The 25,709-nt window shown below is 42.4% G+C and overlaps 1 protein-coding gene across 1 annotated transcript in view; it reads left to right on the top strand.

Annotated features, from left to right (window-relative positions):
• The first annotated feature begins 1,130 nt into the window (after positions 1–1,130).
• The window catches only part of col7a1l (collagen type VII alpha 1-like), a 43,064-nt gene continuing 18,485 nt past the window's right edge, over positions 1,131–25,709 (top strand). The window contains exons 1-49 of the mRNA XM_077710168.1: positions 1,131–1,272; positions 2,489–2,669; positions 2,724–2,883; positions 5,671–5,764; positions 7,188–7,361; positions 7,433–7,596; positions 8,032–8,161; positions 8,801–8,917; positions 8,988–9,143; positions 10,154–10,270; positions 10,363–10,509; positions 11,082–11,201; positions 11,279–11,437; positions 12,137–12,250; positions 12,321–12,470; positions 12,543–12,680; positions 13,417–13,563; positions 13,632–13,751; positions 13,980–14,126; positions 14,216–14,416; positions 15,468–15,607; positions 15,706–15,829; positions 15,898–16,041; positions 16,110–16,303; positions 16,367–16,441; positions 17,328–17,345; positions 17,434–17,457; positions 17,554–17,619; positions 17,742–17,822; positions 17,907–17,933; positions 18,578–18,622; positions 18,714–18,788; positions 18,869–18,946; positions 19,041–19,058; positions 19,118–19,171; positions 19,243–19,314; positions 20,233–20,277; positions 20,351–20,377; positions 20,521–20,565; positions 22,968–23,036; positions 23,119–23,151; positions 23,340–23,411; positions 23,496–23,555; positions 23,639–23,674; positions 24,336–24,416; positions 24,519–24,554; positions 24,632–24,676; positions 25,364–25,435; positions 25,506–25,541. Coding sequence (XP_077566294.1) covers positions 1,197–1,272; positions 2,489–2,669; positions 2,724–2,883; positions 5,671–5,764; positions 7,188–7,361; positions 7,433–7,596; positions 8,032–8,161; positions 8,801–8,917; positions 8,988–9,143; positions 10,154–10,270; positions 10,363–10,509; positions 11,082–11,201; positions 11,279–11,437; positions 12,137–12,250; positions 12,321–12,470; positions 12,543–12,680; positions 13,417–13,563; positions 13,632–13,751; positions 13,980–14,126; positions 14,216–14,416; positions 15,468–15,607; positions 15,706–15,829; positions 15,898–16,041; positions 16,110–16,303; positions 16,367–16,441; positions 17,328–17,345; positions 17,434–17,457; positions 17,554–17,619; positions 17,742–17,822; positions 17,907–17,933; positions 18,578–18,622; positions 18,714–18,788; positions 18,869–18,946; positions 19,041–19,058; positions 19,118–19,171; positions 19,243–19,314; positions 20,233–20,277; positions 20,351–20,377; positions 20,521–20,565; positions 22,968–23,036; positions 23,119–23,151; positions 23,340–23,411; positions 23,496–23,555; positions 23,639–23,674; positions 24,336–24,416; positions 24,519–24,554; positions 24,632–24,676; positions 25,364–25,435; positions 25,506–25,541 — 4,704 coding nt within the window. The 5' untranslated portion in view covers positions 1,131–1,196. The remainder of the gene's footprint in view (positions 1,273–2,488; positions 2,670–2,723; positions 2,884–5,670; positions 5,765–7,187; positions 7,362–7,432; positions 7,597–8,031; positions 8,162–8,800; positions 8,918–8,987; positions 9,144–10,153; positions 10,271–10,362; positions 10,510–11,081; positions 11,202–11,278; positions 11,438–12,136; positions 12,251–12,320; positions 12,471–12,542; positions 12,681–13,416; positions 13,564–13,631; positions 13,752–13,979; positions 14,127–14,215; positions 14,417–15,467; positions 15,608–15,705; positions 15,830–15,897; positions 16,042–16,109; positions 16,304–16,366; positions 16,442–17,327; positions 17,346–17,433; positions 17,458–17,553; positions 17,620–17,741; positions 17,823–17,906; positions 17,934–18,577; positions 18,623–18,713; positions 18,789–18,868; positions 18,947–19,040; positions 19,059–19,117; positions 19,172–19,242; positions 19,315–20,232; positions 20,278–20,350; positions 20,378–20,520; positions 20,566–22,967; positions 23,037–23,118; positions 23,152–23,339; positions 23,412–23,495; positions 23,556–23,638; positions 23,675–24,335; positions 24,417–24,518; positions 24,555–24,631; positions 24,677–25,363; positions 25,436–25,505; positions 25,542–25,709) is intronic.

Genomic DNA, 25,709 nt, shown 5'->3' on the forward strand with positions numbered 1-25,709 from the left:
CGGATAGTATATGTAGGGTTAGCATTGTGCTGTGGTAGTCTTGACCAGACGTTTGGTCGCCGGTCTTTTGGTCACCGGTCAAATGGTGACAGAGAGTTTACTGTTGAAACCAGCTCTCAAAATTATATTCATGAGAGAGAGAGAGTTTAATATCTAAGTACTGTTTAATATCTAAGAGAGAGGTATAATATCTAAGTACTGTTTAATTTCTAAGTACTGTTTAATATCTGAGTACTGTTTAATATCTAAGTACTGTTTAATATCTAAGTATTGTTTGATATCTAAGTACTGTTGAAACCAGCTCTCAAAATTCTATTCATGAGAGATAGTTTAATATCTACATATCTACTTTTTTCAACAGTACATTGATATTAAACAGTACTTAGATATTTAACAGTACATAGATATTAAAATGTACTTAGATATTAAACAATACTTAGATATTAAACTCTCTCATGAATATAATTTTGAGAGCTGGTTTCAACAGTACTTAGATATTAAAGAATACTTAGATATTAAAGAGTACTTAGATATTAAACAGCACTTAGATTTTAAACTCTCTCTCATGAATATAATTTTGAGAGATGGTTTCAACAGTAAACTCTCTGTCACCATTTGACCGGTGACCAAAAAAACGGTGACCAAATGTCCGATCACGGTCAGTCAGAGCTTAACAGACATTTTCATTCCCAAAAAGAGCCCCTTTATTTAAACATGCATGATATCCTTAGGAGCCATCATTATCATCAAACATTTTCAGTTGGCAAAAGGGAAACGTCACATAATAACTTAATGTGTATATATAAGGAGTAATGCGATAGCACTTTGAATGATTATCCCCACATATTCCAAATGCGTGTTTGTTTAGAGAAGCTGCATTAATTGCTTTTTGTTCCAAAAGCTGTTGTCCCATTTATTATCCTCTTCTCGCTTTGCTAAAGACAATACACGATAAATAGTGAGTGATTTGCATGCATCCAAGCTCACTCGCCCGTCTACAGGTTAAATCTAACGTTAAAAAATTGGCTGCTCACGTTTTATCTCTCTTTGACTTTCCCTGTCTCAGATAAGAGGGAGGAAACGTGGAAATTGATGATCCCACTGCGCCGTCCTGGAAGGGGATTTTTTTTTTTGCCAGGAAAGGAGGAAGAGCTGAGGATCGTGAAGGGACAAGAAGACAAGAGGAAAAGAGGAGAATGGGCTGCTCCTCCTTTATCGGCCTATTTGCACTGCTTTGCATTACGTGTCAGAAAGTTGTGGTGCAAGCTGAAGGTATGATATCACTTACTGAGTATGTTAAAAAAATTTGACCAAAAGCTCAATTGGTTAAGGCAGATATGGGCAAACTACGGCCCGTGGGCCACATCCGTCCCGTTAGGCTTTTTAATCCGGCCCGCCGATGGTTTCCAATGTTTTTATTTTTATTTTTACCCCAAGATGGCGCCGTCACGCAGAAGCCAGTGGCAGTAGCTGTGTCCACTCTTATTTGTTTTTTGTGTTTTATAGCCCTGTTATCTTTTCTTTTAATTACATTTTATTATTTCTTAATACATTCCTTTTGACTTTACTTTGCTAATGCGTAAAATAGACAGTAGAGTTACCACCGAGATGTCTTATTTGCTCTATTTGTTCTAATTTGCACGTCTCATTCATGAATGGCGACTTTAAATAGCGCCCGTTTGGCTGGAGGAGGCGGGCTGTGTTTACCTTAATATTCTCAGCCTTCCTCATTGCTTTGCTCAAGTTTTATTGCTGGTTTGCTAGGAATATTGATGCTCTTTTGGGGAGGCTGACTTGACTTTCATTAGGCATTCATGGATGTTTGTGAAGCTTGCTGCGGGATGGCGTGAGCAAACGAGATGAGTCAATACTGCCATCTAGTGAGGAGTGGAAAGTGACACCAGTGCAGTCAGTGGCTATCGTTGTTGCTCTCCGCCTTTCTTTCCTTCCTGGGCAAATGATGGTGTTTTGCTTTGCCGACACCTGAAGGGGAAAGCCCAAAGTTCCACCATCAGTGGGAATCGAGCCCGCATCTGCTCGCACCCAAAGTGGACGAGTAAACCATAGCACCATCAGGCAGCCTGTCGGTGGATAACTAATGTGACCGGACGTTTTGGTCGCCGGTGTTTTGGTCGCCGGTGTTTTGGTCGCCGGTCTTTTTGGTCGCCGGTCTTTTGGTCGCCGGTCTTTTGGTCGCCGGTCGAATGAAACCAGCTCTTAAAATTATACTCATGTGAGAGTTTAATATCCAAGTACTGTTTAATATCTAAGTACTGTTGAAACCAGCTCTCAAATTATAATCATGAGAGAGAGTTTAATATCTAAATATCAACTGTTTTCAGCAGAACTTAGAAATTAAACAGTACTTAGATATTAAACTCTCTCATGAATATAATTTTGGGAGCTGGTTTCATCGGTAAACTCTCTGTTACCATTTGTCCGGCGATGAATGACCTTTTGATGGCTCTAATGGGAAATTTTACCACAGCTTGCCGAACGGCGGCTCAGGCCGATATCGTATTCTTGGTGGACGAGTCACGAGGCGTCGGCGCCGGCGGATTCTCCGAAGTTCGAGGCTTCATCTCGGCGATGGTCTCCTCCTTCCACGACAGCCCCGTAGGAGCAGACGGCATCCGTTTTGGGGTCACCGTCTTCGGGGACATCCCAAGGTAAGCGTGGACGACTCGTTCAGGATCTCACCTCACCTCGGTTTTTACGTATAGGATGCGCATCGCTCTGACAGACCACGACTCCCTGAAGGAGGTGCTGAAGGCCGTCAGCGTCCTACCTTACGAAGGCGGAGCCAGGAAGACGGGTGCCGCCCTCCGCTTTCTGGCAGAGCAGGCTTTCAGCGCCGCCATCAGTCGGGACCTAGCACCCAAGGTACCGTACTTACTCAAATATGCGCAAAATCTTGTACCAGAAAACTGTAGCAAAGTTTGGATGCCTGTTATACATGAGGTCTCTGCTTTTATGAGTAAATCCCTGTGAAAAATTGCCCTCCACCAGAATGGAATCAATTATTTGATGAATCTGATAATGATGATGAATCAGATTTTGAATTTTTTTGAATATTTTGATGATGAATTAGACTTTTAGGATTTAAATTTGTAAATTCCATTTAAGAATTGTGTTCACACTGGTAGTTTATTTTACCAGGTTTCCCTTACATATCTTTTATCATGGCGACATATGTTTAACACTTGCCAGTTACCGGTAACGGTGCCATCTTTTGGGTCTCCTGAGAAAAAGTGAAAAAAATACATGCATAACAATTTTTAGTCACAAATTATGGTGCTCGGTCTTTTGGTCTCCGGTCTTTTGGTCTCCGGTCTTTTGGTCTCCGGTCTTTTGGTCTCCGGTCTTTTGGTCTCCGGTCTTTTGGTCTCCGGTCTTTTGGTCTCCGGTCTTTTGGTCTCCGGTCTTTTGGTCTCCGGTCTTTTGGTCTCCGGTCTTTTGGTCTCCGGTCTTTTGGTCTCCGGTCTTTTGGTCTCCGGTCTTTTGGTCTCCGGTCTTTTGGTCTCCGGTCTTTTGGTCTCCGGTCTTTTGGTCTCCGGTCTTTTGGTCTCCGGTCTTTTGGTCTCCGGTATTTTGGTCTCCGGTCTTTTGGTCTCCGGTCTTTTGGTCTCCGGTCTTTTGGTCTCCGGTCTTTTGTTCTCCGGTCTTTTGTTCTCCGGTCTTTTGGTCTCCGGTCTTTTGGTCTCCGGTCTTTTGGTCTCCGGTCTTTTGGTCTTCGGTATTTTGGTCTCCGGTATTTTGGTCGCCGGTCTTTTGGTCGCCGTTCTTTTGATTTCCGGTCTTTTGGTCCCTTTTGGTTGCTGGTCAAATGGTCACAGAGAGTTTACTGTTGAAACCAGCTCTCAAAATTATATTCATGAGAGAGTTTAATATCTAAGAGAGAGAGTTTAATATCTAAGTACTGTTTAATCTATAAGTACTGTTGAAAACAGTAGATATTTAGATATTAAACTCTCATGAATATAATTTTGAGAGCTGGCTTCAACAGTAAACTCTCTGTCACCATTTGACCGGCAACCAAAAGACCGGCGACCAAAAGATCGGCGACCAAAAGACCGGCGACCAAAAGACCGGCGACCAAAAGACCGGCGACCAAAAGACCGGTGACCAAAAGACCGAGGACCAAAAGACCGGCGACCAAAAGACCGGCGACCAAAAGACAGGTGACCAAAAGACCGGTGACCAAAAGACCGGCGACCAAAAGACTGGCGACCAAAAGACTGGCGACCAAAAGACCGGCGACCAAAAGACCGGCGACCCAAAAGACTGGGTACCAAATGTCCGGTTACACAAATTATGGGTGCGCTTTATACTTGAATAAATACGATACCTGCAAAAATCCTTCTCCCGATAATAGATCCCAGTGACATGCCCGGTTTGCACAATCGTGCTAAAGTCAGACGCCGACTAAACTTGTCCAGTGATAAAACGTGAAGTCTTTTCCCTCTCTATCAGCAGCGGGAGACACGGAATAACTCTGACGGTTAGCATTCCCATCAACTCGCTATCTTGCGAGTGTGCTTTTGAATAATTTTGCACTTAATGTGGGAAGGCGGCAGGCAGGGGATTAGGCTGATATATTGAATTTGTAGCAAGGGGCTACAATCTCATATTGACGCGGTCCTACTGCTTCTTTTTTTCCTGGACTTGACATGAATTTTTACTTGATATTTTTTCATGAGCAAATTGCTAGTCTCTGTGGCATCCCGCTTGCTCTTGACACTTCATTCTTTCAATTATAAATTCAATTATGAAACAAGCAATGGACAAATCTATGGGGGGTGTTAACCAGCTGGGTGCTGTTTTCAAATGTATTTTTCTTTTATTCCTCAAACATTGGATTGTTAATCATACAGCACACTACTGCGCAGATGTTGAATCTTTTGAAATTGATTTGCAAAGTAAAGTATAGAGAAAAGCTAACTCTTAAAAAAAATAAAACTAATCTACATCAAATTTTAAGTTGTTTAACATGTTTTTACGGGGAGGGGCTGCCAACCTCTCCATTCAAAATGAATTGAGAGTGTATCATCTACAATGGCAGTCAATGGGTTGTTACAATGTATGCTATGTGTTTTTTCCTCTTAGAGAGAACTTTTTTATGCAGTGCTATTTTAGCGTGACCGGACGTTTGGTCGCCGGTCTTTGGGTCGCTAGTCTTTTGCTCGCCAGTCTTTGGATCGCTGGTCTTTTGGTCGCAGGTCAAATGGTGACAGAGTTTACTCTTGAAACCAGCTCTCAAAATTATATTCATGAGAGAGAGTTTAATATCTAAGTACTGTTTAATATCTAAGTACTATTTAATATCTAAGAATGGTTGATACCTAAATACTGTTTAATATATAAGTACTGTTTAATATCTAAGTACGGTTTAATATCTAAGTACTGTTGAAAACAGTAGATATTTAGATATTAAACTATAATTTTGAGAGCTGGTTTCAAGAGTACTTACATATTAAACAGTACTTTGATGTTAAACAGTACTTACATATTAAACTCTCTCTTAGATATTAATACTCTCTCTCTCTCTTAGATATTAAAAAACGGCGACCTAAAGACTAGCGACCAAAAGACCGGCACCCTATTTTAAAGATTGAAAATTGGTTTCTTTTGAGTTGCAAGCGTAGTGACAGCTATTTACTTTGTATTTAGGTGGCCATTTTGATCACAAACGGACCCTCGGACGACCCCTTGGCCGCCGCCGCCAGAGAAGTAGCTGATGAGGGGATTTCACTGTTTGCACTCGGTGAGTTGGCATTATGAATTCCCTCAACATCCGCACTGCAGCGGCACCCTCAGATCTTATCTGGACCATCCCTGTTAGAAATTCATGTCCTAGCTTTTTTCGATTCATTGGATTCAGGATATTATTTGGCTATTTTCACATTTCTAAGTCACGTCAAAATCACTTACACACACGTGCATTATCCACACATGTTTTTCTACCCTTGCTCAAAGCCCTGCAATAATTAGTGCTCATTAGCCGATTGCTCTCTAATTGCAGCCATTATTCACCGGCCAATTCATCTTCATCACTGAGGCTGAGTAGCACTTCTTTTATTTATCACCTGGCGAACCTGCGAGTGCTTGCCAACAAACTGAAAAACAATTGCACCGCAATCTGTACATGTGTGGCAGTGCCAAAGGGGGAATTGATTCCATACCTGTCAAATTGTATGTTTTACACGTATTTTATACGCTTTTTACCATTTCCAATCATGTACCCCGTACACCGACTTTTGTACGGGGAAAATTTTTGTTTAAAAAAAATCGCCAATATATATGAAAACCGATCTCAACAAGACCGTTTTCGCTGGTCTCGTAGGCTGGTAGCTAACGACGCTACTGTCATTGATCGTTACTATTGTCACGGTATACCAGCAAAAATTATCCTCAATCGTATGTACAGTGTTCCCTCGCTACTTCTCGGCTCAGCCAATGCGGACTCAGAGCTTCGCGGATTTTTTGGGGAAAAAAATAAAAAACAAAAATACTAATATTACATTGAGACAACATATTTGACTGTTTTTTTTTGTTATAACATGAATTTCATTCTCTCTACCCGTATTCTATATGGTGTATTGTATACAGGGGAGTAAAATAAATAAAATAAATAATTTAAAAAGTTTTTTTTTTAATTAAGTTCAAATTAAGCATTTTAATAGGGGAATCCTTACTTCGCGGGAATTCACTTATCGCGGGTGGTCCCAGTCCCCATTAACCACGATGACCAAGGGAAAACTGTATATTTTAGCGGTGTGTACGGCAATATCCATAAAGGATGACATGCGCATGCGTAGATATACATAGAGTAAATATCGTGGAAGCAAGCATGGAGGAGCCACCGAGTAAGAAACGAGTTACTGCGAGTAAACATGCGTCGTACGGTGTTTGTACGGTTTTTGGGGGGTTTGTACGGGGAATCATAATCATTTATAAGGGCAGTTATCGGCAGAGGTATGTGATTCACAAGCTTTTTGAGGGGGTTATGTGTTCCTGTGAGCCTCCTGTTACAGTAAATAAGCAACATGGAGAACCCTGAGTCAGCTCATGGTAAATATGCTGTTTCATTGGTATTTTGAAGCAGTAAGCTGGTGCAACTGTGAGCAAATTAGAAAGGCCACAGCTCCACCTGATGGATGATTAGAAATACTGCTACTGGTGTTCAGGTTTGAGGGGAGCGGATGAGGCCGAGCTGAGGACCGCCGTGTCTGAGCCGCATGAAGAACACCTCCTGATGGGTGTGGATTTCCCCTCCCTGGAGAGCGTCCTCCCCAAATTGTCCCGTAGAGTGTGTTTCACCGCCTCGGAGCCCCCACGACCCATCAAAACTATCCAGCCTGGTGAGGGGAGATGCCTGGACGGACCCCTTCACTGGCGCCAACATGATCAACTGAAGTCTATTCCCCTCTAGTCAAAGAAGCCGTCACAGGTCCGAGAGACCTCCGGGCAAGTGAGGTCGCGTACAGTTCGCTGCGACTGACATGGACTGCGGCTACGGGCGACATTGCCTCTTATCGAGTCTTGGTCGTCCCCCTCGATTCTGCTGGGCAACTTGTCCACACCCACCAAAGACAGGTAAGCCAAGTGGAGAACCACCTTATCTTGGTCACAGCCAATGTTCCCTTTAAGCTGTGCGATGCGCAATTGCGCACTACTCTCGTCTTCTCTGCGCAGCAGCAATCATAAGGCGCGCAGTAAATAAAATCCAACCTTTTTTTTTTTACCCTTTCCCCATGATGGCGCCGTTTACGTGGCAGTCATTGGCCGTAGCTCTGTCCACTCTTATGTCTTTTGTGTTTCATAGCATGTTTTACATGAAAATTTAGAGGGAACATTGACATGCACCTGCTTATGGCAGGTGTGATACTGGTGTGCCCATGGCGAGCAATGATGATGTCACTCACAATGGTACTCCGTGCGCTCAGGGAGCTTGTCTTTCTGCCCAGACCAATGAAAAATTAGTGGGAACATTGATCACAATATCTAATTATTTGACTTTTTCCTCCCAAGATCGATCTTAAACCGGACGTGTCGACAGCCGTGGTGGACGACCTCAACCCCAAGACATCCTATTCCTTGACTGTATTCGCCGTGTACCCTGGCCTCATTGGAGAGTCGGTAACTACAACCGTTCAGACAAGTAAGTGCTTTGCTGGGTGCTCGGACGTTAGTTTGCCGGTCTTTTGGTCAAATGGTGACAGAGAGTTTACTGTTGAAACCAGCTCTCAAAATTATTTTCATGAGAGAGAGAGTTTAATATCTAAGTACGGTTTAATATCTAAGTACTGTTAAATATCTAAGTACTGTTAAATATCTAAGTACTGTTAAATATCTAAGTACTGTTTAGTATCTAAGTACGGTTTAATATCTAAGTACTGTTTCATATTTAAGTACTAAACCAGCTCTCGAAATTATCTTCATGAGAGAGTTTGATATCTAAATATCTACTGTTTTCAACAGTACTTAGATATTAAACTATCTCTCTTTGATATTAAACTCTCTCTCTTTCAGCTCTCAAAAATATATTGAGAGAGTTTAATATCTAAGAGAGAATTTAATATCTAAGAGAGAATTTAATATCTAAGAGAAAGTTTAATATCTAAGAGAGAGTTTAATATCAAAGTACGGTTTAATATCTAAATACATTTGACTGGCGACCAAAAGACCGGCGACCAAAAAGGACCAAAAGACCGGCGACCAAACGTCCGGTCACGCTTCACCGAGACACCCCCCCCCCCCCCAAATGTCATTGTCCTCAAGTCTTATTTTTATATTTCAGCACCGTTGCCTCAAGTGTTAAACTTCCGCGTCATCGAAGAGGGTCTTTTCTCACTACGTCTGGGATGGACGCCTCCTCTTAAGAAGCTCAACGGCTTCAAGATTTTCATTCCAAGACGTACGATCGCGACACATTGGCAACAATGCTTCATTTTTGTCCCATTGACGTCTGCTCTCCCAAAATGCAGCCAACCGACCGGGCTTTGTGTACGAGCATCTGCTCCCCGGTGATGCGTCTTCTCACGTGATCGACAGCCTAGAGGAGGACAAAGAGTACACCATCAGTATTTATGCAATTTATCAACAGGGGCCAAGTGAACCGGTGTCCATTGTGGGGAAGACATGTAGGTTTGTTAGTGGAAAAACAACAGTATATATCAGGGGTGGGCAAACTTTTGGGCCCCGGGGCCACATTGACTTTAAAAATTGGACAGATGGGCCAGGTCAGCACAAGGTACGATACATATAAAAAAGTGCATCCGTTAACAGTACATATGAAACATAAACAGAAAAAAAGTATTAACATACTCATCACTCATTCAAGTAAAAAGTATAAAGTAAAAAGTATAAATTACAAGTACAAAGAAAGTAAAAAGTACAAAGTAAAGTAAAAAGTGTAAAGTAAAAAGTACAAAGTAAAGTAAAAAGTACAAAGTAAAGTAAAAAGTACAAAGTAAAGTAAAAAGTACAAAGTAAAGTAAAAAGTACAAAGTAAAGTAAAAAGTACAAAGTAAAGTAAAAAGTACAAAGTACAAAGTAAAGTAAAAAATCTAAAGTACAAAGTAAAGTAAAAAGTCTAAAGTACAAAGTAAAGTAAAAAGTCTAAAGTACAAAGTAAAGTAAAAAGTATAAAGTACAAACTAAAGTAAAAAGTGTAAAGTAAAATGTATAAAGTACAAAGTAAAGTAAATAGTATAAAGTACAAAATAAAGGATAAAGTACAAAGTAAAGTAAAAATGAATGTATTAAGAAATATTAAAATGTCATTTAAAAAGATAGAGGGGCTGTAAAACACAAAAAAAAACAAATAAGAGTGGACAGAGCTACTGCCACTGGCAGCCATCTTGGGGGAAAAACAAAAAAAAAAACTATTTGGACAACATCATTAAAAAACCTAACGGGCCGTATGTGGCCTGCGGGCCGTAGTTTGCCCATGTCTGGTATATATCAACAAAATTCTGAAATTGAATGGTGTTATGAAGTTGTCATACTACCCTTTGTGCACTGGAGTATGCTGTTTTTCCATAGAAACTCTCTGGTTCGTCCCTCTTTAAGTGTGGGATGGCTTTGAAATTGGAGTTCACCGTGACATGCTTTCTGATCAGATATTTATCGTTGTGATTTGTTTTATTAGTAAAGCTGGTCGCAATTCAAGAGCTCCTTGTCCAAAATGCCACCACAGACACGGTGCAGGCCAAATGGACGCCAGTTAAAGGCGCTACAGGATATCGTCTCACATGGGCGTCGCAGGGTAATTGATGCCTGTGACCTCCCTGGCAGCCGTATTACAGAATACCTTCAATTATTATTATTATTACAATCCAGTTTTATTTGTGTTCTTAGACGGCCACATTGAGAACATCAACTTGAGAGACACTTTTAACTTCTACATGATCCAGGGCCTTCACGCAGGTGCCGAGTACACCGTCACCATGAACCCCATTTTCGGAGACATCGAGGGGCCCGTCAAATCCGCCAAAGTTGAGACACGTACGTAAAAATCATACCTGTCAACCTCTGCCGATATCTGCCCTTATAAATGATTATGATTCCCCGTACAAACCCCTAAAAATACCTTACAAACACCGTACGACACATGTTTACTCGCGGTAACTCGTTTCTTACTAAGTGGCTCCTCCAAGCTTACTTCCACGATATTTACTCGATGTACATCTACGCATGCGTATGTCATCCTTTATCGATATTGCCGTACGCACCGCTAAAAAAATACATACGATTGAGGATCATTTTTGCTGGTATACCGTGACAATCGTAACCATCGATGACAGTAGCGTCATTGGCTACGAGACTATCTGAATTTTAGCCAAAACGGTCTTGTTGAGATCGGTTTTCATAAATATTGTATTAATTATATGTTATAGTTTTTTTTATTTTTTTTCCCCCGTACAAAAGTCGGTGTACGGCGTACATGATTTGAAATGGTAACAAAACGTATAAAATACGTATAAAACGTATAAGTTGACAGGTATGAAAAATGCTGCTCCGGAAAGAACCTGAATGCCGCACGCTTTCTGTGTACTGACTCGATGGCGTCCTCCTAGTGGACAGCAGCGCGGTGCAGACCCTTAAAGTGTCGGCCGTCAGCACCGGCGCAGCCGTGGTCGCCTGGAATGCCGTGTCGGGTGCAACGGGATACCGACTTGCTTGGGGACCCACAATAGGTGAGTCAGAAGTTACAATGTGTCCATGAATGTTTATGCTTATATATATATATTTTTTTTTTGTTCTTTTTATTCAGAGTTTGGGGGTCGGGACCGTCCCAGGCAGTTGGCACTGAATGGCACCACAATCGAGTACCAACTGAAAAACTTGGCCCACGACACAGAGTACGCTCTTACTCTTTACGTGCTGTTCGGATCGGTGGTCGGGCCCGGGATCACCGCTACCTTCCGGACATGTCAGTAGCCGTGTTTTTGGAAACAGCTTTCATTGGCAGTAACGTCTACTGTTGTCGGTGCTCGGTGGTTTGGTCCTCGGTCTTTTGGTTGCTGGTCAAATGGTTACAGAGAGTTACTGTTGAAACCAGCTCTCAAAATTATATTCATGGGAGAAAGTTTAATATCTAAGAGAGAGAGTTTAATGTCTAAGCACTGTTGAATATCTAGCTACTGTTGAATATCTAAGTAGTGTTTAATATCCAGGTACTGTTGAAAACAATAGATATGTAGATATTAAACTCTCATGAATATAATTTTGAGAGCTGGTTTCTACAGTATTTAGATATTAAACAGTACTTAGATATTAAACAGTACTTAGATATTAAACAGTACATAGATATTAAACAGTACTTAGATATTAAACAGTACATACTTAAATATTAAACAGTACTTAAATAATAAACCATACTTAGATATTAAACTCTCTCTCTCTCTCTTAGATATTAAACTATCTCTTTTAGATATTAAACTCTCTCTCTTAGATATTAAACTCTCTCATGAATATTATTTTGAGAGCTGGTTTCAACAGTAAAGTCTCTGTCACTATTTGCCTGGCGGCCAAAAGACCGGCGACCAAAATATCCGGTCACGACTGTAGTCAATAACAGGACGCTGATTGAAGTACATCTCCCGATAAATTTGTTCTCCTCCCTCCTCAGCTCCTCTAGGTTACGTGTCCAGTTTCGAAGTCACATCTTACAGCAGCACTTCCATCGATGTACAGTGGAGTCCAATTGTTGGCGCTACTGAGTACAAACTCACCTGGAACACTGGTAAAAATCTTCTCCCTTGCCTGTGCCTTCATTTTCACATTCCCGAATGTCACACGCTTCATGTCTGCAGACGACAGCGGCAAGAAGACGGCCTACTTGGACCACAGCGTCCTGGCTCATCGCATCACGGAACTGAACCCGCACTCTGTTTACACGGTCACAGTCCGCGCCATATACGGGAATACCGAGGGACCGGAAATCTCCCTGACGCAGGCCACAGGTGATAAAAAGGAAATGTTTTTGTGTACATTTTTCCAACTGTGACCTGCTTTAACGAACGTTTCAATCCTAGCTGCTGCTTCGGAATTCGAACCACCCCAGCTGGTGAAAGAGGTCAAGATTGTGGACACTGGTGTTACCTCTGTCACCCTCTCCTGGAAGCAAACACCCGGTGCAAGCGGTTACAAAATCTCCTGGATCCATTTCACTGGTGAGATTACGTGACCGGATGTTTGGTCGCTGGCCTTTTTTTGGCCACTCTTTTGGTCCCCGTTGGTCGCCGGTCTTTTGGTCGACGTTAGGGTCAGGGTCAAGATCAGGGATTAATATCTAAGTATATTTGAAAACCCTAACGGCGACCAAAAGAGCGGCGACCAAAAGAGCGGCGACCAAACGAGCGGCGACCAAAAGAGCGGCGACCAAAAGAGCGGCGACCAAAAGAGCGGCGACCAAAAGACCGGCGACCAAAAGACCGGCGACCAAAAGACCGCCGACCAAAAGACCGCCGACCAAAAGACCGCCGACCAAAAGACCGCCGACCAAAAGACCGCCGACCAAAAGACCGGCGACCAAAAGACCGGCGACCAAAAGACCGCCGACCAAAAGACCGCCGACCAAAAGACCGCCGACCAAAAGACCGCCGACCAAAAGACCGGCGACCAAAAGACCGCCGACCAAAAGACCGGCGACCAAAAGACCGCCGACCAAAAGACCGCCGACCAAAAGACCGCCGACCAAAAGACCGCCGACCAAAAGACCGCCGACCAAAAGACCGCCGACCAAAAGACCGCCGACCAAAAGACCGCCGACCAAAAGACTGCCGACCAAAAGACCGCCGACCAAAAGACCGGCAACCAAAAGACCGGCAACCAAAAGACCGCCGACCAATTGAGATTGTGCCTACTTTACGCTCAGGTTGCTTTATACCACCTCTTTGATTGATTAAGGTGGAGAAGAGAGGTCCATTACGTTACCAGCCGGCGTTACGACCTTCACTATTGAGAACCTGCACCAGGGCTCAGCCTATAAGATTCAAGTGTCGTCGGTTGCCGGAAACCGGGAGGGAAGTTCTGTCCTGGTCACGGCGCGAACATGTAAGTCCTTCTGGTGAAGAGCAGAACTAAGGCACTCCTTGACTTTTCCGTTTTTAATTGGACTGCAGTGGACCTCCCGAAAGTGACCGGCTTTACAGCCCTCAACACTACCAATGGTAGCACAGTTCTGAGCTGGAACCGAGTAGAAGGAGCCTCCGGATATCTTCTCAGCTGGAGGCACATCTCAGGTTGGAAAACTTCCATCTGCGTTATCCATTTTACTCAGTATTGCATTTTTCTTCTCTCAATCCATATCCCCAATCGTCCCCCAGAGTTTGGAACTGATATGACGCGCTACGAATGTTATTGCATTGGGCGTATTGAGTCACTAAATGCACTTCAGTGGAGGAACATTCAAACATTGCCTTGTACAGTTTTCCTGGAAGTTGTAATCATGTCATTTTTGTCTGATTCAGTGTTTGAGACCAAAAAAGAGACGCTGGGTCCGACTTTCATCTCCTTTAAGATCGTGGATCTTCTGTTTGGCAGAACCTATATTTTCTCCATCCGGCCTTTATACGGTCAAGTGGAAGGGCCAATCAGCACTGTTTATCAAAGGATCGGTAAGGAAGTCTCACCCGGTGGGCTACATGTCTTAAATTTAATTTACGTATATAAACATATATTTTTTTATCATTTCTGCACGTGTCAGTGGGACAGCTTCCTCCATCACCCCAGGAAACAAAAGTGGGCCAGCATTTTTCAGCCAATACCACGACCCCTCAAATATTGACCAGAACCACCAAAAGCCCAATAATTGTGCCTCTCGTTGATACTCCTTCGACAACAAATCATCCTTTGGTAACACCCCAGTTCTCTTCACCCAGCTTCACTACAGCATCATCAAGAGCAGGTATTTTCCGGTGCTCGGACGTTTGGTCGCCGGTCGTTTGGTCCCTTTTAGTCGCTGGTCTTTTGGTCCCCCGGTCAAATGGTGACAAAGAGTTTACTGTTGCAACCAGCTCTCAAAATTATGTTCATGATAGAGAGTTTAATATTTAAGTACTATTGAAAACAGTATATATTTAGATATTAAACTCTCTCATGAATACAATTTTGAGAGCTGGTTTCAACAGATATTAAACAGTACTTAGATATTAAACAGTACCTAGATATTCATCAGTACTTAGATATTCATCAGTACTTCGATATTAAACAGTACTTAGATATTAAACAGTACTTCAATATTAAACAGTACTTCGATATTAAACAGTACTTAGATATTAAACAGTACTTAGATATTAAACAGTACTTGGATATTAAACAGTACTTGGATATTAAACAGTACTTAGATATTAAACAGTTCTTAGACATTAAACTCTCTCTCTTAGATATTAAGCTCTCTCTCTTAGATATTAAGCTCTCTCACTTAGATATTAAACTCTCTCTTTGAGATATTAAACTCTCTCTCTTAGATATTAAACCCTCTCTCTTAGATATTAAGCTTTCTCACTTAGATATTAAACACTCTTTGAGATAGTAAACTCTCTGTCTTAGAAAATAAACTCTCTGTCTTAGAAAATAAACTCTCTGTCTTAGAAAATAAACTCTCTCTCATGAATATAATTTTGAGAGCTGGTTTAAACAGTAAAATCTCTGTCACCATTTGACCTGCGACCAAAAGACCGGCGACCAAAAGACCGGCGACCAAAAGACCGGCGACCAAAAGACCGGCGACCAAAAGACCGGCGACCAAAAGACCGGCGACCAAAAGACCGGCGACCAAAAGACCGGCGACCAAAAGACCGGCGACCAAAAGACCGGCGATCAAAAACTGGCGAACAAAAGACCGGCGACCAAAAGACCGGCGACCAAACGTCCGGTCACAGTATTTTCCTCAACGGAAGTCCGAAAAAAAGTTTTACTTTTCATTCAATGTTTTTTATTAATTTCTTTTTTGCCAGTTTGCGGCCAGACCAAAATGGACTTGGTCTTCTTGGTGGACGAATCGTCTAGCATTGGTGCCAACAACTTCGACAGGATGAAAGACTTTATAATCCGAGTGGTCAGGCACTTCCCCCTCATTGGCCCAGAGGGGGTACAGGTCAGAGACGGACGACTCCCTGTTTTACACTCTACAGTTGTATTCCGACCCCGCCCCCAAACCGTCCAACCAAAAGAATTCTTTCTTGACACTCTCAGGTTGCCGTGATTCATTTCAGCGACGAACCTCGTATTGAATTCCAACTTAACCATCACAAACATCGGAACGCACTCCTACGGGGGCTCGGGGGCTTACGTTACGGAGGGGGCAACACTAAGACGGGTAACATAATACCACCATGTGTTCTAAAAAACGGACTTTATTTAACTTTGGTGACCATCCCCATTCAGGAAAGGGTATCAACTACGCCCTGCGGGAAATGTTCCAGGAGTCCATGGGCATGAGGCAGGATGCGGCCCATGTCCTGGTACTGATAACAGACGGCAGGGCCCAGGACGACGTAGACCCGCCCTCCAGGATTGCCCGTGCTTTAGGTCCGTCACAGGTAGAGGTCAGTCAAGGTTCCTAGCTCAGTGATCTAAAATCTCCCATTTACGCCCAGGCGTTAGCATCCTGGCACTGGGCGTCGCCAACGCCGACCTGCAAGAGTTGAGTCGAGTGGCGGCTCCAACCAGCTACAAGAACGTCTTCTACGCCCCAACCTTTGAAGACTTTGCGTCCGTCGAAGGGGGATTTATTAACAGCATCTGCAGCCAAGAGCTCCTTTCCGAGTTTAAACAACACAGGGAAAACGAGGTAAACGCGAAATTTGAGTTATTATTGCAGGAATGCAACTTGAACTCTACTCGTTTACGTTAGCTGACTCAGACGAGTACCCCCACCGATCCACCAAAGGTGCTGGCAGAACCTGGAGCCCCCTGCCAAAGTGTTAAGGTTTGTGGATCTAAAGTACTGTATTTTTATGACTCTAAGGCGCATTTAAAAGTCTTCCAATCTCTTCAAATTAGAAAGGGCGCATTATAATCCAGTGTGCTTTATATATGGAAAAAAATTAAATATGTCATTCATTGAAGGTGTGCCTTATAATGCGGTGCGCCTTTTAATGTGGTGCGCCTTATAGTCGTGAAAATACGTTCGCCAATGTGGGATGGTTTGGGGATCAAAAGTATCGTATTTTCTTGACTATAAGGTGGAATTAAAAGTCTTAAGTTTTTTCCAAAATAGACAGGGCGCCTTATAATCCAGTGTGCTTTATATATGAAAAAAAGTGTCACTCATTGAGAGTGTGCCTTATAATGCGGTGCGCCTTATAATGTGGTGTGTCTTATAGTCATGAAAATACTTTAGCCATTGTGAGATGGTTTGGGGATCAAAAGTACCGTATTTTCATGACTATAAGGCGCAATTAAAAGTCTTAAGTTTTTTCCAAAAAATACAGGGCGCCTTATAATCCAGTGTGCTTTATATATGATTTTTTTTTAAATGAGTAATTCATTGAGGGTGCGCCTTATAATGCGGTGCGCCTTATAGTCGTGAAAATACGTTAGCCAATGTGTTAAGGTTTGTTGATCAAAAGTACCATATTTTCACGACTATAAGGAACAGTTAAAAGTCTTAAATTTTCTCCAAAATAGACAGGGCGCCTTATAATCCAGTTTTATTTATATATGACAAAAAAAGTGTCATTCATTGAGGGTGTGCCTTATAATGCGGTGCGCCTTATAATGTGGTGCACCTTATCGTTGTGAAAATACAGTAGTAGAATTCTTATTTCTAGTGAAGCGTTCCTTAAATCTGGTTCTTTTCCTTTTTTTCCCAGGGCCAAAAAGGAGAAAGAGTGAGTTTGATTCAAATGACGCGGTGCTCTCGAAATACAGTCATGTTTTTAAAAACAAAAATTCGCAATCCACATTGTGCTTTCACAGGGCGATAGCTCGGGAGGAGGTCTGGTAAGTGTCATTCAAACGTAGGGCAAATCTGGAGTCTTTTTAGATGAGTCTTCCATTTCTGATAACCATTACTTAAAGTGGTTGATGTTGATCTAGACATTCAGGCAAACTCCTGGACATTATGAGCCTTTGACCTCCTCCAAAGGAGAAAAGGGTGAAAAGGTAAGTAATCTTTGTCCACTTGCTGACACAATAAATCTCATGTTTTACAAGTCTGTTGACTTTAAGTCTAACCATCGTGTTGTGCTTATTTGATGACAAATTAAATTTCTTCACCTCGACAGGGACCTCCTGGAAGAGATGGTGTCCCCGGGCTCCCCGGCCGACCCGGGAGAATCGGGCCCCCTGGTTCTGCCGGCCAGCGGGTAAGCAAATTTCAAAGAGAAAATTACAAAAAAAAACACTGAGTCCATCGTATGAATGGTTTCAATGTCGCTTTTCTTTTCCAGGGCACGCCAGGTTTACTGGGCGAGATGGTAAAACAAAAGAAACCTCTAAATCTCCGTGACCGGACGTTTGGTCGCTGGTCTTTTGGTCGCCGGTCAAATGGTGACAGAGAGATTACTGTTGAAACCAGCTCTCAAAATTATATTCATGAGAGAGAGTTTAATATCTAAGAGAGAGAGAGTTTAACATCTCAGTACTGTTTAATATCTAAGTACTGTTTAATATCTAAGTACTGTTTAATATCTAAGTACTGTTTAATATCTAAGTACTGTTTAATATCTAAGTACTGTTTAATATCTAAGTACTGTTTAATATCTAAGTACTGTTTAATATCTAAGTACTGTTTAATATCTAAGTACTGTTTAATACCTAAGTACTGTTTAATATTTAAGTACTGTTTGATATCTAAGTATACTGTTGAAACCAGCTCTCAAAACTATATTCATGAGAGAGTTTAATATCTAAATATCTACTTTTTTCAACAGTACTTAGATATAAACTCTCTCTCTCTCTCTCTTAGATATTAAACTCTCTCTCATGAATATAATTTTGAGAGCTGGTTTCAACAGTAATCTCTCTGTCACCATTTGACCGGCGACCAAAAGACCGGCAACTAAACATCCACGCACCCTAAATCTCTTAAATTGAATGATGACTTTTTCCCTTTTAAAAGGGTCCTCAAGGTCTTCCTGGCCCAAAAGGGCAGAGAGGAGAGCGAGTAAGATCGCCGTCAAACGGATGAGATGTTTATTACTTTCAATAACTTCAATTTCCGAAGCAATCGTAATGTGGGTGAAACATCTTTACAGGGTGAACCCGGTTATGTGATAGCCAGCCCGGATGCAAACTTCATTCCTGGCCGAAAAGGCGAACCCGGCTTCTCGGTGGGCCTTCCCCGCAAAAAAAATGAAAATAAAAATTCAGAAATGCCTTTTGAGTTAAACGGCGTCTAATCATGTGACAGGGTCCTCAAGGATTGCCTGGAATTCCTGGAGTCGCTGGTCTACCAGGCCCAGTTGGACCACCTGGAATATCGGTCAAGGTAAGATAAAAATGTGGCGGACAGACAGGACATTTTCTTCATTACTGCCATTCACTTCTTGTCAAAAATGTGCTAAATGTTCCATCTTTTGAAGGGCGAGTGGGGAGAAAAGGTATACAAGACGGCAAGATGTCATTAGTTGGACTTGAAATGACGTTTGTCGTTCAAAAGGGTTTACGAGGGAAGCCAGGAACAAAGGGTGACCCTGGAGAGGTTGGGAGCCCAGTAAGTCTAGATATGAAATACATTACAAAAAAAATCCATAACAATGCATAACCATCTTTTTCTCTTTCAAGGGAATCGGTGGCTTCCCCGGACGCGCCGGTGTCGATGGCGTACCAGGTTTACCGGGGGTTAAAGGAGAGAAGGTGATGACGTCCGCAAATGTTTTTCCGAATATTTTCGATTTCTAAATGGTTGTGCTCGGACTGTTGGTCGCCGGTCTTTTGGTCTCCCGGTCAAATGGTGACAGAAAGTTATACTGTTGAAACCAGCTCTCCAAATTATATTCATAAGAGAGAGAGTAATATCTAAGAGAAGGAGTTTAATATACTATAGTATAATAGTACTGTTTAATATCTAATTACTGTTGAAAGCAGTAGATATTTACATATTAAACTCTCTCATGAATATAATTTTGAGAGCTGGTTTCAACAGTATTTAGATATTCAACAGTACTTAGATTTTAAACAGTTATTAGATATTAAACTTTTCTCTTAGATATTAAACTTCCCTCTTAGATATTAAACTCTCTCATGAATATAATTTTGAGAGCTGGTTTCAACAGTAAATTCTCTGTCACCATTTGACCGGCGACCAAAAGGGACCAAAAGACCGGCGACCAAAAGACTGGCGACCAAAAGGGACCAAAAGACCGGCGACCAAAAGACCGGCGACCAAAAGACCGGCGACCAAAAGATCGGCGACCAAAAGACCGGCGACCAAAAGACCGGCGACCAAAAGACCGGCGACCAAAAGACCGGCGACCAAACGTCCGGTCACGCTAAAGGTTTAACCTTTCCAGGGCCAAAATTGCTGCACCTTACACAGAACTCACGGAGAACCAGGAGAGAAGGTTCTGAATGCAAAAGCACTAATTTCAATATACCTGCAACTCTATTTAGCATACAAATTAAATTTATGTGTAATTTGTCGCAGGGAAATGAGGATGCCGCTGGTTCAATGGGTCCAAAGGTGATTAACACAAGCTCATTTTATGTTTCATCTAAAACCTTCATTGGCAATTAGGAGGTTCATTCAAATGACTTTTTTGTCTATTTTTTCAGGGGGAAATTGGACAACAAGGCATCCAAGGACCCACCGGACCTCGGGTCGGCACCGCCTCATTCATATTTTACGCTAACATTGAGATTCGGAAGAATTCACCCTTTGTTTTGTCTGCAGGGAAAAAAAGGATTGAAAGGCGACAAAGTAAGTCCAATCACTTACATTGATGTCCATTAGTAGGGAAAACATACAAATGTTTTTTTTTTTTTTTTTAAGGAACCGTCTTGGTAACCTAATCTGCGGAGGCTCTAAATGATTCCAAAATGAACAAATGCATTCTTTTTTAGGGGGAGCAAGGAGAGCGCGGGGCTGATGGAGCGCAAGGAACCACAGTAAGTAGCAAAATTCAGGATGGTGCACTTTATATTTGACGCTAAAAGGCTTATCTAAATCAGACTAAATCAGACATAGGCTTTGTCATCATCATTGACTAGACAAAAGCCTAATTGTCAGCATACCCAGCTGATTATGATGAAATTGGTAATAACTTAGGCCAGGGGTGGGCAAACATTTCGGCCACATTGACGGGCCGGGTCAGCACAAGATACGATACATATAAAAAAGTCCATCCGTTAGCAGTACATATGAAACACAAGCAGAAAGAAAGGACTAAAGTATTAACATACTCATCACTCATCATTAAAGAAAAAAGTATGAAGTACAAAGTAAAGTAAAAAGGAATGTATTAAGAAATATTAAAATGTCATTTAAAAAGATAGAAGGGCTGTAAAACACGAAAAACAAATGAGACATACTCATCACTTCATCATTAAAAGTATAAAGTCAAAAGTACAAAGTAAAGTAAAAAGTATGAAGTACAAAGTAAAGTAAATAGTATAACGTACAAAGAAAATTAAAAAGTATAAAGTACAAAGTCAAGGAAAAAGTGTAAAGTACAGAGTAAAATAAAAAGTATAAAGTAAAAAGTATAAAGTACAAAGTCAAGCAAAAAGGAATGTATTAAGTAATATTAGAATGTCATTCAAAAAAAGATAGAAGGCTGTAAAACACGAAGAAAAATAAGAGGGGACAGAGCTACTGCCACTGGCTTCCACGTGACAGCGCCATCTTGGGGTAAAAAACATAAAATCAAATAAAAAATAAAAACATTTAAAAAATTACAAAATTGGGACAACGTCGCCGGGTCAGATTAAAAAGCCTAACGGGTATGTGGCCCGCGGGCCGTAGTTTGCCCATGTCTGGCTTAGGCAGAAGCATTAAGCTAAGAAACGGATGGAAAAATATGGAATTGGATGTTATTGTTAACACTCCCGCCCCCCTTCGAGAGATGTCGGTGATTACACACAAGATGTCATCCAAATCGTCAAGGCTTCAATGGGTACCTTTCACACATGGCACATTTTGTCCCGCCTGGCTGATTTTAATTTGGAGCGCCCCCCTTCGCCCTACTTCACCTTGCCTCCCCCTTCAGATTGTGACAATGATGCCATCTCCCTGTTTGCCTTAATGCCTTTTTGTTTAAAGCCTATGATAAAATCAGAGATAACTGCTAATTATGACAGCAAAGGGGAGATTTCTTTGTTCAAAGATGCCATGAAAACCTGCAGCCAGCGAATTGAAAACGATATTTGGGAGACCAATCCATCCATACATTTGAAGGAAAAAATTTAATAAAAAAGACGTTTGGTCGCCAGAGTTTGACAACATGACAGAGTTTACTGTTGAAGTCAGCTCTCAAAATTCCATTCATGAGAGAGTTTAATAACTAAATATCTACTGTTCAAACCAGCTCTCAAAATTATACTCACCCGGGCGACCAAACGTCCCGGGCGACCAAACGTCCCGGGCGACCGAACGTCCCGGGCGACCGAACGTCCCGGGCGACCGAACGTCCCGGGCGACCGAACGTCCCGGGCGACCGAACGTCCCGGGCGACCAAACGTCCCGGGCGACCAAACGTCCCGGGCGACCAAACGTCCCGGGCTACCAAACGTCCCGGGCGACCAAACGTCCCGGGCGACCAAGCGTCCCGGGCGACCAAACGTCCCGGGCGACCAAACGTCCCGGGCGACCAAACGTCCCGGGCGACCAAACGTCCCGGGCGACCAAACGTCCCGGGCGACCAAACGTCCCGGGCGACCAAACGTCCCGGGCGACCAAACGTCCCGGGGGACAAAACGTCCCGGGGGACAAAACGTCCCGGGCGACCAAACGTCCCGGGCGACCAAACGTCCCGGGCGACCAAACGTCCCGGGCGACCAAACGTCCCGGGCGACCAAACGTCCCGGGCGACCAAACGTCCCGGGCGACCAAACGTCCCGGGCGACCAAACGTCCCGGGCGACCAAACGTCCCGGGCGACCAAACGTCCCGGGCGACCAAACGTCCCGGGCGACCAAACGTCCCGGGCGACCAAACGTCCCGGGCGACCAAACGTCCCGGGCGACCAAACGTCCCGGGCGACCAAACGTCCCGGGCGACCAAACGTCCCGGGCGACCAAACGTCCCGGGCGACCAAACGTCCCGGGCGACCAAACATCTGGTCACGCTTAGTTAGACATGATCATCAATTCTGGTTGTGATGTCATAACAAGTCGATGTTCACTATTTTGGGTAAAATGACATTGGCAAAGTCATGTGGATTATTTTTCCACACTCACTGTTTCCTATGACCTTTTCAAATTCTTAGACAGTGCAAAATTCTGACATTTCTTTAAGAATTTACAAAGATAATCATGTTTATTTGTGTTGCTGTGGATGTTTTATCTGTTCAGGGTCCAGCCGGGCCTATTGGAATCAAAGGTGACGAAGGACCAAAAGGAGTCCCGGGAGATCCCAACGGCGTAAGACCACTATTTATTTACACATGAATTTCTTTGACACATTTTTCATTTTTAATTATGTTTTGTTGTCCTGTCATTGTAGATTATTGGTCCGACTGGCGAAAAGGGCATCCGGGTGAGTGTTTTCCGCTGTTTGCACCGTCAAGAAAAAAAAATTAAGTGATTCTTTTGGATAGCATTCTCCTCTGGGCCTGCCAATCAAAGACAATTAAGAATTCCACTCATTAACTTTGAGCGTTGAGACCCAATGACTCGTTGAGCTTTTAAGTTTGATTTTGATGTGTTTCACATCTGGTCTGACAGGGAGACACCGGTCCGATTGGACCCAGGGGAGATCTGGGAACCAAGGGTGAACAAGGAGAGAAAGGAGAAAAGGTTGGCTGCTTAAAAAAGTACTGTGTGGGAGAAAAGAAAATATGAGCCATCAATGAAGCTACATTGGAACCATTGTGTTTGCAGGGAAGTCAAGGTTTTGGGATCCCGGGCCTGGGGGGACCCAAGGGGGAGATAGGCGAGCGGGTAAGTCCCTAAATAAATTATTTATGCTATTTATACATAAAAAATATATAAATATATATTATGTATGATGCTATTTTTCACAGGGAAATGTTGGTTTATCTGGAAAACCAGGACCAAAGGTATTCAGACATGGCAACTCTGGTGCTTGGACGTTTGGTCGCCGGTCTTTTGGTTGCCGGTCTTTTGGTGACAGAGTTTACTGTTGAAGCCAGCTCTCAAAATTATATTCATGAGAGAGAGTTTAATATCTAAGAACTGTTTAATATCTAAGTACTGTTTAAATTCTAAGTACTGTTTAATATCTAAGTATTGTTTAAATTGTAAGTACAGTTTAAATTCTAAGTACTGTTTAAATTCTAAGTACTGTTTAAATTCTAAGGACTGTTTAAATTCTAAGTACTGTTTAAATTCTAAGTACTGTTTAAATTCTAAGTACTGTTTAAATTCTAAGTACTGTTTAAATTCTAAGTACTGTGTAAATTATAAGTACTGTTTAATATCCAAGTACTGTTTAAAGTCTAACTACTGTTTAATATCTAAGTACTGTTTAATATCTAAGTACTGTTTAATATCTAAGTACTGTTTAATATCTAAGTACTGTTTAATATCTAAGTATTGTTTAATATCTAAGTACTGTTTAATATGTAAGTACATTTGACCTGCGACCCAAAGACTGGTGACCAAACGTCCGGTCACGAGCAACTCCTAATAACCGCCGCCATCCCTCCCAGACCAAACAGATGGGATGGCGATTGTCAATAAAAAAAATGTCTTGTCTAGGGACTGGATGGTCCAAAAGGAGACAAGGGGGATTTGGGCTCATCTGGAAATCCTGGAGAGCCAGGATTAAGAGGTAAAGATGTAAGTAAATCACATGAGGTTGACGGAGGAGATTACAGTTGGGAATATGACAAAAGCTTCAAAAGGTAAATTTTTTCGCGTCAATGCTGTCCTTGTTTTTAGGGCCAACCTGGAGCCAAAGGAGAAGAAGGAACCAAGGTGGCGTGCGGGTCCTAAAACAGGGTAGCAAACTTGTTGGCAACTTGCTCAAATTCAAGTGATTTTGTCTCGTGCAGGGAGCGCAAGGACCGAACGGAGCCACTGGTGACCCAGGATTAAGGGTATTGCAGCAAGCGTGACCGGACGTTTGGTCGCCGGTCTTTTGGTCAACGTTCTTTTTGTCCTATTTGGTCGCTGGTCATATGGTGACAGAGTTTACTATTGAAACCAGCTCTCTTAATCATATTCATGAGAGAGAGTTTAATATCTAAGAGAGAGAGTTTATAATCTAAGTAGTGTTGAAAGTAGCTTTCAAAATTATATTCTTGAGAGTTTAATAACTAAGGGAGAGAGTTTAATATCTAAGTACTGTTTAATATGTAAGTACTGTTGAAACCAGCTCTCAAAATTATATTCATGAGAGAGTTTAATATCTAAATATCTACTGTTGATTCATGAGAGAGAGAGTTTAATATCTAAGTACTGTTTAATATCTAAGTACTGTTTAACATCTAAGTACTGTTTAATATCTAAGTACTGTTGAAAGCAGCTCTCAAAATTATATTCATGAGAGAGTTTAATATCTAAATATCTACTTTTTTCAACAGTACTTAGATATTAAACTCTATCTTAGATATTAAACTCTCCCTCATAAATATAATTTTGAGGGCTGGTTTCAGCAGTAAACTCTCTGTCACCATTTGACCGGCGACCAAAGTCCGAGCACCACAACTCGGACCAAAACTCCACCAAAATACATTCTACGACTATATGGCGGCATTCTTAACAATCCATTTTGGAGCGTGCAGGGTCCTCCGGGACTTCAGGGGCGACCGGGAGTGCGAGGAGACCAAGGCCATATTGGAAACGCTGGCCCGACGGTAGGAAAGATCCCGTTTGTCAATGGCCGCAATTCCTATTTACCTCGTGAAATGTTTGTCCCTCCCGCAGGGACGGCGTGGAGAGAAGGGCGACAAAGGCGAGCCGGTATGCGTCGACTGCTCTCGTCTCAGTCGGCCGCTTCGCTTTTTATGGCGATTGCAATTCCGATATCTGGGCTCGGTTCTTTGTGCGCGCCACCCTTTCTATTTCCTGTCGACGCGTGACCTCCTTTGATTGGATTTTTTTTTATTTGTGTGCGTCTGTTGTCGTCAC

Source organism: Stigmatopora nigra, chromosome 23, assembly GCF_051989575.1.
Source record: "Stigmatopora nigra isolate UIUO_SnigA chromosome 23, RoL_Snig_1.1, whole genome shotgun sequence".
Classification (NCBI taxonomy): Eukaryota; Metazoa; Chordata; class Actinopteri; order Syngnathiformes; family Syngnathidae; genus Stigmatopora; species Stigmatopora nigra.